The sequence below is a fragment of the Anabrus simplex genome, chromosome 1 (genome assembly GCF_040414725.1).
Source record: "Anabrus simplex isolate iqAnaSimp1 chromosome 1, ASM4041472v1, whole genome shotgun sequence".
In the NCBI taxonomy this organism is placed as follows: domain Eukaryota; kingdom Metazoa; phylum Arthropoda; class Insecta; order Orthoptera; family Tettigoniidae; genus Anabrus; species Anabrus simplex.
In genome coordinates, this window is record NC_090265.1 from 1,364,134,745 (window position 1) to 1,364,147,626 (window position 12,882).

Sequence of the window (12,882 nt, forward strand, 5' to 3'; positions counted from 1 at the left end):
CATTACGATCGAAGGAATGTGGCGAGGATAATTATTTCTTCCCCATCCTTAGTGGATTGTAAACTGGGTGTTACGACTGTTTCTGGATATTGTATCAGTCTGTTTGGCTTTAGCAGTGTACACTTGTTTGATAAATACGACGAGGTGTGCTAGGCCACTAAACTCGAAAATGAGCAAGCTGTCATAACTAGAGACGATATTTTTAATGCATGTCAGGGAATTCCAATGAACACCATCCCTGGGAAAGATGGAGCAAGATTAAAGGTTATTTAAGACCGCAATGCATGTAAAACTATTTTCCTTCATTGCAGCTTACATGGTTCGTTGGGGATACATCCCATAGTGTTTCAGGCATGGTAGAACAGTATTAATTCATAAAGGTGGGACCTTAGAAGGACCATTTCCATTAGATTTTGTCATTGTGACGAGTTTTAAGCCAGGAGATCGCTAGGATTATCTGGCCGTCGAATGCTGACGTTCACTTCGGTAATGGAAAAATATTTTCCAACTACCTTAGAAGGAATTTCACGCACACCTCAAGTACAAATGTAAACGAAGGCTTTCATCATACTGTGACTGCGGCGCTGAGAATTAAACAGTCTTGAAGACTGTCCTAATGAGTCACTACAAGGGCGGAGAGAAATATCTTTACCTTATTTTTACCAGTTAGACATTTGTGTCTGTAACCTATATATTAAAGTAGTGGTTTTTTGACGGTTCGGCGGCATCCGGAATCCGCTCGCTACTGGACAAGGCCTGATCCAGTGAGTGACGTCACAGCGCGGTGCGGGCTGCTAGCCAAGAACGTGCCCGTAACCTTATTTGACTAAGAGCGTGGTCTTAACGTTACATGGCCTTACACTGGCTACGTGTTTAGCTTTAACCTCACAGACCCCAGGTTCGACCCTAGGCTTAAGGAACTAAGTCCCCAATTCGTTGCCAAGAAGTGCAAGCTGGACCCAGCTGCTAATGTGATTATAGACAAGAGTGTAAGATTAACTTAACACTACGGAATCGACTCCAAGCTGAATCTCACAGACTCCGAGTTCGACCCTAGGCTTAAGTGCCTAAGACATAAGTTCGATGCAAAAAAGTGCAAGCTTACCCTAACAGCCAACGTGATTATGGTCAAGAGTGTAAGCTTAACCTAACAGGCATGACGTGTCTAGACTTAACCTCGCAGATCACGGGTTCGACTCCAGGCCTAAGGGCCTAAGACCCTAGTTCGAAGCCCAAGAGTACAAGCTTTAACCTAAGAGACTCAAAGTTCAACACACGGGCTAACCGAATAAGAGTAGAAGCTTAACCTAGCAGACCTCAAACTCGATATCCGGGCTAACTGCAGGCCTAACGTTAAGCTGACCACGAGTTAACGTAATTTATTCTTCTAGGACTTGGAGTTGAACTTGGAGCAAGATAGCGGCTATAAGGCTAATACGTATGCTTTTAGACTTTAAGTTCGATACCTGGGCTAACTGCAGGCCTAACGTTACGCTGACTACTCGTTAACATAACTTAACCTCCCAGGAGTTGGAGTTGAATTTGGAACAAGATAGGGGCTATAATGCTTGATACGCATGATTTTAGACTTCAAGTTCGATAACCGGGCTAACTGCAGGCCTAACGTTACGCTTACCACGCGTTAACCTAATTTAATCTTCTAGGACTTGGAGTTGAACTTGGAACAAGGTGGCGGCTATAAGGCTTGATACGTATGCTTTATTCATAGAGGCGTAACATTGGAAAGCGACTTAAAGGAGCTTGGAACTGATCTTGGAACAAGATGGCAGCTATAAGGCTTAATACGTATGATTTATTTATAGGGGCGTAACATTGAAAAGCGACTTGTGGAAGCTTGGAGCTGAACTTGGAACGATATGGCGGCTATAAGGATTAATATGTATGCTTCATTCATAGGGGCGTAACATTGGATAACGACTCAAGAGAGCTTGGAGCTGAACTTGGAACAAGATGATGCCTGTGGTGACGCGTAACGCGCTATTCGTTTTTCAGCGTCTGGAACACTCAATTCTTTATTTGAACTTTAGATCTTATAGATTTTAACTCTAGAGACTTACAGTAGCCTACAATATTGCTGATATTGGCTGCAGACTAAACCGTCGTGTTTAAAACCGAAAACTGTTTTGCGCCACTTACCGGGTACCCGATAAGAGACGTAAAGACTTACCTAAATACTGACGACATTTTCAAGACATATTACTGGAACATAAATAATACTCGTAGCACGTTGCAAAAGAGTTATACTGGATAGCTGTGCATATGTTCATTGATGAATATTGATTGTGGTATTAGGAGTGGTGAATGAAGGGATAGGATTATTGAAATAAATGAATAAACGTTTCTTTAGTTCATCACACATGTAATAACACATCTGAGATACAGCTTTAAAAGTACATAGCATTAAAATGCATAGCTTAATTCAAGCATACATTGTCTACAGTCCTTAATCATGGGATTTAATGCATTCCAATCGGTGTTATCGTTTGTGCCTCGATTCTTGTAGTGTTGCTTGCAACGTCTGCATGCGCTACTTCTAATGACATCTTGCAATGGAAAGGTAGCATCCCCCAAGCGGAATGTATATCGCAAGCAGTGTACGTTGATAGGAAACCAGATGGTAAATGCATAGCCAAATGCTAAAACATGCAGCTTAAGGGTTTATGTTTATAGAAAGCTGTAATAGCCTTACTTACTAGTGTGTCATTACGTTCAATTCAAGATTTACACAAACAAGTTTCTCTTACTTCATCGTCTGTACTTTTTCTTTCCTATCCATGATCCTCGATATAGAAGACACACACACTAATATTAATGAAGTAAAAATTCCCTTTTTATAGTCCCTTGTGAAGATATTCGATAGTGGATGTTAAGTAACATCAGTCATGTGAATAATAAGACAATAGGTTTTAGTGTTAGAAGGAATATTTTCATATGTTTCAAATTCTAGACGAATATCGACAGGAGGTTATTTTATAGACTTTTCATGATTAGAGCAGTCTATAACAACAATCGGTGCTTTGTTCTTAATTTTTTCTGGAAAAAATAGCGGGCGATCTTCTTTCTGGTAATATGATGATTGTAATTTACAAAACATGCCATAGAGCAAACCACATTTATTTTTCTCGAAATTAATATCATTGTTTTCGTAGGGGTATGCAAGTCCGTTGAGGTATATTCTGCTATTTCTTAATTTGCAGTGATCAAACTGAGAGCTATGTTTTTCATGGTTGAATTTACGATCCGTTTGAAATCCGTAAAACTGTATAGAGGTTTTCTAGTGAAACGTGATGCTTTTACCGTCCAGCTATGCTTCTTTGTAGGTTGCAACACAAGAAACTGATGCAGCTCCCAACTTCGAAACCGTATTGGTAAGTGTGTATCGTTTTCAACAATCTTGAGCAAGCGAAGTTTTTCTCGATCAGATAACGTTACATGCGGAATCCTTCACAGGATTCGTTGAAGGGTAATTTTTGAGTCTACAGGTACCACTACTGCTTTAAGGGTAGTGTAATAACTACGATCGGGGATCAGAATTAGCTCTTGTTTTGCCTTGATTATAATACGTCCATAGTCTTCAGCGAAGGCAATAATATGTTTCAATGACAACATACCTGTTAAAGTACCATCATCATTAATCATCCAGATGTTGGTAGATTTTGGACACCATCCTGCCATCCGTAAGAGATCACTTTTTTCAACACTAAAAGAAGGGTAGAATTTCAATGCACTTGTAATACCAACGTTCTTGAATCTATTTCAACACTATTTACTTCATAAAGTGCCTCCTCAAAAAGATAAGCTAGGTCATGCTTGTTTAGCTGAGATGTCCTCGACCCACTTTTATCAGCCTTATCTATTCATCCTCCGAGATAGATCGTGAGGTAGGGAGTGTACATCTTGCTGATTGATAATCATGCGAATTTCATCGTTGTTATTATGTCCAAATGTAAAAAAGTTGATAAGAATGGAACTCACTTCGTACTACACCTTCTTGAGTTACCACAGTGTTCATAATGTCTAGCATCTCTTCCACATTGTTCTTGTAGTAGCGTATGACCTAAGCCTTGGAGAATCTGCCTATGCACATCTGTTAACTCGATTACCCCTCGCAAACATGTGGCATGAATCGTCGACCTACACCGCTTTATATAGTTTTGTTTCATATTTATTTAGACTAAAGTTTGTAAGCTACGTATGTGTGACGATCTAAATTAATAAGCTGATTATGTTTATTCACAAGTCTAAGGGCAATGTTACTGATGTGTTTTACAGGCACTGGATAATAAAGTACAACTGACGGTTTCTCACGAATACTGTAACCGCCTTCTTCTGTAATGATAAAGTCGTGCAGGACGTGCTAAGGTTGTTGATTACTGTACAAGTCTGTAATAATATTACAAGTAATGCTTAAGTGATGGTCATCGAGAATGCCATAGGTTGATCAGTCTCATGACGTATGTTCGGTGTTAGTTCTCTTGATGAAAACTCGAGCAACGGCCGAATCGAATCAGGTTGTGTTTTAAATCAATTTTGAAAGAAGATTCTATAACAAATGTATGTGTAATGCTGCATACTGAAAGAGAGAATTCGTAACTATTGTTACCAAAATCTCTCATCACCAAACTGATCAATAAACATACTTTCAATGTATATCGTCTACATAATAAGTGCCTGACGGCAGGGTTAGGACACACTCATCGTAGTAGAACGTATTTCTGCCATATCGCACATTATAGATTTTATTGTAGCTTTCAAATGATACTAACCCAAGACTATGTAGCCGAAGACTGAGTTCGATCGGTGGATTAAAGTAGACAGTTGTTTCAGTTCCTTCTCCGCGTACAGTAAACGTTCTTGCAAGGCTCATCATCACGTGCACACTAATGCATCTTGTCTGCAGTCTGGGTTTGATAAAAGAACATTAGATATAATCGCCCACACATGTGTGTATTGAAATTTTCCACACAATTGTTATTGTTTACAATGTCTGCACTGCTTCCGAAATATTGTATGAGCTCATATGGAGGGAGTAAATCTCCATAACTATGGAAATACCATACTTTAGAATTACGTTTAACGTAGGCAACTTAATGAGTTACAGGTTCACAACTGTCGTCTAAGTTGATTACAGCACTCTCAAGTTTCCGTGGGTATGCTGGTAGCTGATTTCGCATATACACCCCGTGAAAATCGTGAATTCCTAGTTGTTTAGCATACGTAGCAACTTCATCGTGGGTTAGAGCTTGATGTGGCAGTGCATTCAGTGGACGTTTTTTGGTGATATGTACTGTAGATACCAAGTACTGTTTTGTACGGCACCAACTTCATGTGCACACCTTTACCTCGCAATGCAATAGCTTCCATCGTTTTATTATGACGCTCACTTTCTTTCAATTGCTGCTTCGCCTCTTCTGCAGCCTTAAAAGTTCTTGCTACTTCACTGGCACTGCCTAGCAGAGATCCTAAAGCCGCTAGTCATGCAATCAGCGCTGGAAGGAATCCGTCTCGTTACGGTACAGTAATATTTCGAGCACGATTGCTAAACGTTGCTTTACTCTTAGGCGAAATTCCAGCTCTAGTTGCACGTAGTGCTTTAGTAATAGTTACTCGTGGATTGTATTCTCCTCGAATAGCTCTTCTCGCAGACTTCATTCCATCCAACAGTCTTAGTTTTTTACCTCTTCATAATATCAGGATACCGTTGTTTCACCATTCCGGACATGACTTCTCTTGCAAACAGTGATTTACGAACTGATAGTTACGTGTTGCTACGTCATTCGTTATACAGTATATCCTTATGATGTGCCACTTCTTTATTCATTAAGCAGTAAGATTATAAAGCAGCAAGACACACTACCTGTCAGTGACATAGTGCCACATCTCCTACCGATTCCTGCTGCAGCTACGCAAAGTCGTCATGGAGCATTGTTTCAATCTACAGTTCGATGTATTATAACTGGACCATCAGGATGCGGCAAGACAAATCTTTTACTTACACTTACTACCTCTTTAAACGACATACGCTTCCAAAACATTTACATTTTCGTAAAGTCACTCTATCAACCGCTGTATATTATTCTACAACTTATTATGCAAGATCTCGTAAAAGGTAGTTTGAGATATTTTCAGTTTAATGCGCGTAAGCAAGTATTGCCACCAGATGATGTGCTACACAATTCTCTTATGATCTTTGACGATATCACTACAGAACAGCAAGATGTTATTCGTGTATACTTTAGTATGGGATGTCGTAAATATGTAGATTGTTTATATTTGTATCACACCTACTCTCGTGTGCCTAAGCAGTTAATACGTGACAACGCTAATATTATTGTGCTTTTTCGACAAGTTAAACTCAACATGCGACATATGTATGACGATCATGTTAACACTGATATGACATTCAATTACTTTAAACGACTGTGCGCTACATGTTGGTCATCATAACGTTATGGCTTCCTAGTTATTGATAAAGAGAGTAATGTTCATCGCGGACGGTATCGCACTGACTTTGCTCATTTTATAAGCATCAACACAATGGTTACGGACTGCACTTGATCTAAAACCGACATCATGTCCACATCAAGTAAAGAGATTACACAACGTATTATCCGTGCGCGAAACATTATTCGACGTAAATTTAAAGATCTTAAACGTATTCAATCAGATACTGATTTATTTTTGAAATCGCAACTCGGTGCACCACTAAGTTATAATTCTACGCCGTCATCTGAGACTACTACAAGTTCTGGTACTATCCAAACATCTAAAAAGTGAAAAGAAAGGATAAGCCAGAAGAAAAAGGAAAAGGAAAGCAAGATGAGGAAGAGGAGAAGCAGGGTAAGGATGAGGAAGAAGAAGAAGATCTTAATGTCTTTTTACCATCTAAGCGAGTTAAGTTTGTAAAAACAGACGTTGTTGCAGGAACACCTTATTTGAGGTTCTAATCTCACCCGAGTGTCGTATTCAGTTAAAGACTTTTATTCAAAACACCAACGGCCCAATCTTTGCACCTTACATAGAAAAACTCCTTACAGGAAAAAGCGACACAACCTATGGTATTCGATATGAAGGCGCCTATTTTTAGATATATAATGCAAATGCTAAGATTAATGCTAAAAGTCTAATCTTAAAAGGTGAAACTTATAAACCTACTAAAGTTCTTTAGGAAACCCTTATTTCTCGGATACCTGACAAAGGTATAATTTCGCAAAATGATCTTAAAAATATAGAGCAATACATTTTGCTACTGACGCTACTCGACGTAATTACAAGAGGACAGAAGCTAAAATGCAAATAAGAGTCGCAAGTACCGCGATTTCATTTCTAAGCTGTTTCTATCGCATCAACTGTCTGCACGTGGTCTTAATGTTGTCTACAAGCCTCTGTTACCCTACGTAGACGGAAGGTACTAGAACTACCCTAACTTTCTCGTCAAAGTTTGCAACTTCTAAGATCTTCTCAAGATGCCGGTCATACAGGACATGAGTCAGAGATTCTAGAAACAGAAGAGGAATTACGTCATGCTGATATTATTGAGTAATGTCTCCTCAAAGCAATACTTCGCCTGTAAAGCTAAGCATCACACACGAGTCGCATAAGCCAGCTCGTCGCACCTACCGTCGCAGACGTGTCTTTACAAGTGGAAAGGATGAAATATGGCAAGCTGAATTTAGAGATGATTCCGTATGCCTCTAGCAATAAACAGTATAAGAATCTACTTACTGTCATCATTGTGTACTCTAAGTTCGCTTTTGAAGAACCAGTGCGCTTTAAGATAGCAGCTCATTTCAAAGACGCTTTCCAACGTATTGTTCAAAAAACAAAACGCTGCCCACGGCTTCTTCAAAGTGATCAAGGTAAAGAGTTTTACAACAACGTGTTTTCTACTTATCTCAAGTCAATCGGCATTCATCATTATTCCACATACAGGAATTTCAAGGCTAGCGTTGTAGAACGCTTTAATCGTACGCTCAAAACTACGATGTGGCGACGATTTACAGCTCAAGGCTCTTATCGCCGGATTGATCTCCTACCTAGACTATTGTCCACCTACAACGATACACCTCATCGCACTATCGGCACAAAGCCACGTGTTGTTTCCAAGAATACACCACGCTTAGACGCTATTCATCAGATAATAAAAAATCTGATCCACTTTGCCATCGCTTTCAAAAAGTGATTTAGTTCGCGTCAGCAAACATAAGTCTGTCTTCGCAAAAGGATACACCCCTAACTGGAAAACAGACATTTTTCAAATCAGCAAAGTTAAGCTTCCTAATTCAGTTACCTATTTATTTTACGATCTTTCAGGACAGCCTATCAAAGGAGGATTCTACATCGAAGAGCTGCAGAAAACAAAACATTCGAATCACTTTTTAATAGAACGTGTTATTCGTTATCGTGGTAATAAACTATACGTCAAATGGCTTGGTTTTAATAACACCTTTCATTCATGGATTAATAAAGAGGACGTACTATAAAACGTTCATTGAATTTCCTTTCTTTGTTATAGAAGCTCTACCTCACCTGTCTACTATTGCATACACTTATCAGTAAACATTACTACTACTAGTTAAGATTGCATAAACTAGTTAGTCAAAATCACTACCACAACTTAAGTTAGGATTTGGAATAGTGTTGGACAAGGGACTAGTTAAAAAGTAATCCAGCTCCAACTGCACCATGCTTTACAAATCTTATTTATTTCAGCGTATGATTACAATTTCTTCTTTCACCAAAGAAAATCTGTTGAGTCCTTAGATATTTCTCTGCCGTTTTTGCCTCTTTTAAGGCCTCCATCCAGCAACATTTTCCCTTTCATTGTACCAGAAACGAAAAGTGATGCTATATTCTCAGCAACTGTAGGATTAGGTGACGTCACACGCTACATAGCTTTACGAACAGATTTTCATCAGCTACACGTCTTAGTTTAGGTGTGTCTTGACGATAAGCAATGTCATGCTCTTTGCAGGCAGCATCTAATATATTAATACCAGGATCATCGCATGCCAACCGGACGTTAATTCGAATTCCAGGGCCACAGAACTGGGAACTAGGAAGATGAAGCTCAAACAGAAGATCAATCACCTTATTGATGAGTCCGTGCCCAGCAAGTTTTGCCACCTTTCTCCCAGCATGTTTCTTCGCCCTTTTCTGCGACAGCTTGCTTACTCTTTTCTCAGCCATTATAAGTGTTTATAAGCGAAGTCAACTTGTTAGTTTTAGGTCCGTGATACAGTTTAAGGAGTTGACATGTAAGGCAATGTCTTACTGAAGGTCTCATAGCTAAAATCACTTGTTAATTATGTAAACTGCACGTTTGAAGCTCTGATAAAACAGGATATTACGTCAACTCACGAAGCACCTTATCCCAGATCTTCTTTACAACATTTGCAGCTACATTGACCAAAAATGCCTTTGGTAATACATTCAAATCTTCTTTAGTAAAAGTCTTTAGTTTCTTTTTCCAAGCATAAAACTTTACGCATGCCTTTTCAACTGCGTTACACTTAGTATCAGGTAGAAATGAAATGATCTTTACTCTACAAATGTTTCTTTCTCACTACCGGCATTTTAACACTGCACTGTTAATATATAGGTCGCTTCCCGGCATGCATTTCCACACAACCAATCAAAGAGAATACATACATGACGTACAGACTGTTTCCACGTATCCGCACTATGCTCTTTCACATGTGGAATTCCCTTTTTCTTCCCACCGAAGTCCTAAATGTTTTTTCACCCAGTGTGTCTGCCTTTTATCTTCATCTATTTGTAGGCAATAAGGGAAGGGCGGGCTAAATACTAAACTCACACGACGTTTGGTGTGCACAATACAGTGCAGTCCAACACAGCTACCTCTTTCAAAACAAATTTGTTTCCGTTCTCTTTAAAGCATTGAACATCAACTATCAATGTTCTTGTCATGGTGAACTACAAAGTGAGCAACTCTCTGTTAGAGTAGCTCACCGACTAAGTAAAACAATATCTACTCATAGTATATATAGACTTCAATCTATAAGAGAGAGAGATACTGATAGCAAACAAGTCTAAACACGCATATGCATGACCACGTGATTACTGCATGACAAAAACAGTGCAGCCTCATTATCTTACATGTTCATCACTTTTATGCAGTTAGTGCGGGTATTGAAAAATACTCTTAAGTTAAACATACACTACTTTTTCGGTTAGCCTGGAAGGTTAGGCTCCGCTTCAACCCTACAGATGCTTCCTAAATGTTACGCCCCCTATGAATAAATTATATGCATTAAGTCTTACACCATCTCCCCAGTCGTACATTCAGCCGCCATCTTGTTCCTGGTTCAGCTCTGAACTCCGAAGTCACCTTCCGATATTACGCCCCTATGTATAAGGTACACGTATTGAGCTTTATAGCTACCATCGTGCTCTAAGTTCAGCTCCAGGCTCTCTTAAGTCGCTTTCCAATGTTACGCCCCTATGAACAAAGCATTCGTATTAATCGTTATAGCCGCCATCTTGTTCCAAGATCAGCACCAAGCTCCTATAAGTCGCTTCCCAATGTTATGCCTCTATGAATAAAGCATACATATTAAGCCTTATAACCGCCATCTTGTCCCAAGTTCACCTCAAAGTTCTAGAAGAATAAGTTAGGTTAACGCGTGGTCAGCATAACGTTAGGCCTGCAGTTAGCCCGGATATCGAATTTGAAGTATGTTAGGTTAAGCTTCTACTCTTATGCGATTAGCGTGTTTGTTGAACTTTGAGTCTCTTAGGTTAAAGCTTGTACTCTTAGGTTTCGAACTAGGATCTCAGCCCTTTACGCCTGGAGTCGAACCCGGGATCCGCGAGGTTAAGTCTAGACACGTCATGCCGGTTAGGTTAAGCTTAAACTCTTGACCATAACCACGTTGGCTGTTGGGAAAGCTTGCGCGTTTTGGCATCGAACATGGGTCTTAGGTCCTTAAGCCTAGGCTCGAACCCGGGGTCTGTGAGGTTCAGCTTGGAGTCGAATCTGTACCTGTTAAGTTAAGCTTACACTCTTGACTATTTTCTTGTTAGCAGTTGGGTCCAGCTTGCACTTCTTGGCAACGAATTTGGGACTTAAGCCCTTAAGCCTAGGGTTAAACACGGGTTCTGTGAGGTTAAGGCTAAACACGGAGCCAGCGTAAGATCATGTAAGGTTAATAGCACGCACTTAGTCAAGTAAGGTTACGGGCACGCTCTTAGCTAGCAGCCCGCACCGCGCTGTGACGTCATTCACCGGATCGCGCCTAAACCAGGGACCACCGGATTCCTGATGCTGCCGAACTGTCAAAAAACCACTACTCATTAAATTGAAATTATTTCTATGCATATGCAATGTGATAAATAAATAAATAATTTAGTAGTATTTAAATCACTAATGTTACATATTCTTTCCTCCAGGTTCTTCTGTACTGAAAATGCTGTCTCATGTTCTTACGTTTGAGACGTTCCATAAGGGACTCAAATTGTACCTCCAATCCAAGTAAGTATATATAAGTAGTCGATATGTACAGGTTCGGCAGACTCAACCTCCTCGCTAACCTGAAATGCTACCACTTCCACATCGATGTGCTGACTAAGAGTGCTAGTTAAACCTCACATAACGTCACAACCTAATGCTAACTAAGACTGCAAGCTTAATTTCAAATGATTGGATTAGACTCCTTGGCTAACAATAACCTCACAGGCCAAGTGTGACTCCCTTGCTAACCCTAACCTCACAGAGTCACTAAGCTAACACACTAACTTCGACACCCAGATAAACTTGTAAGAGTGCAAATTTAACTCCACATCAGACGTCATCATGCAACTTACCTTAAGCTCAAAGTGTCACCAGCCTTACTGACTTAAGTTCAACACTTGGGCTAACCGCATAAGAGTGTAAGCTTAACCTCAGTGAGTCCTAGAGGTAGCCCTCCAGAGAGTTTGTACCACGAGAGCAATGTATCACCGTTAGCCCTAGCGTTAGCTTGCCTAAGTTAGCCCAATAGACTTTGATGCAACTCCCAAGCCTTAACCTAATTGTCCTTCTGGGTGAAGAGACTGTTATACATTCCTCCTATGGGATTAACACTGAGGAGTTAACGCAGGGGCTATTGGGCTAGATGGCTCCTATATATAAGACTAACTCTTGAGAGCTACATTATGGGCTCATAATTTGCAACTTAGGAGCTATTGGTCCTACAGAACTAACTCTAGGGAACGGGCACAAGGGATACAGAGGTAGATAGCTGCTATACATTACTCTTTTGAGACTAACTCTGGAAAGCTACCTCAGGGACTCATTCTTGTAACTTAGGACCTATTGGTATTATTGGGCTATCTTTGGCAAGCTGGCGCTAGGGCTAATGCTGCTACATTGCTCTCATGGAGCTAACTTTGGAGAGATATCTCTGGGACTCACAAATTTTAAGTTAGGACCTGTTGGTTTTATCGAACTACCTCTGGGCAGCTTTCGACAAGGTTAAAGCGTATACATCGCTCTTATGGGACTAAACCTAGGGATCTGGCACATGGCTACCTCTGGTTCTCGGAGCTGCACTAGGACCACTGAAGAAGATGACCGCTATGCATTGCTCTTATCGGATTGACACTGATAAACTGCCACAGCAAGCTAATTCTATACATTGATTTTATGGGACTAACTATGAGAAGCTAGCACAGAAGGCTAATGCGTATACATTGCTCATATAGGCTCATACAGACTTACATGACCCCTGAGAATGCGCCGTACCACAGACCGCGGACTCTGTTAGCTCACTCAGTGTACTTTCTTCTATTCTCGCCAGTTCGATCCCGGAAAAATTATTTTCTGAACTCACGTTCAAATGTAAGATTCTGGTAATTTTA

At 40.1% G+C, this 12,882-nt stretch overlaps 1 protein-coding gene across 1 annotated transcript in view; it reads left to right on the top strand.

The window, feature by feature from the left end:
- Positions 1 to 12,882, top strand: part of LOC136859064 (uncharacterized) — a 792,234-nt gene that overhangs the window by 659,970 nt on the left and 119,382 nt on the right. The window contains exon 36 of the mRNA XM_068225768.1: positions 11,434 to 11,515. Coding sequence (XP_068081869.1) covers positions 11,434 to 11,515 — 82 coding nt within the window. The remainder of the gene's footprint in view (positions 1 to 11,433; positions 11,516 to 12,882) is intronic.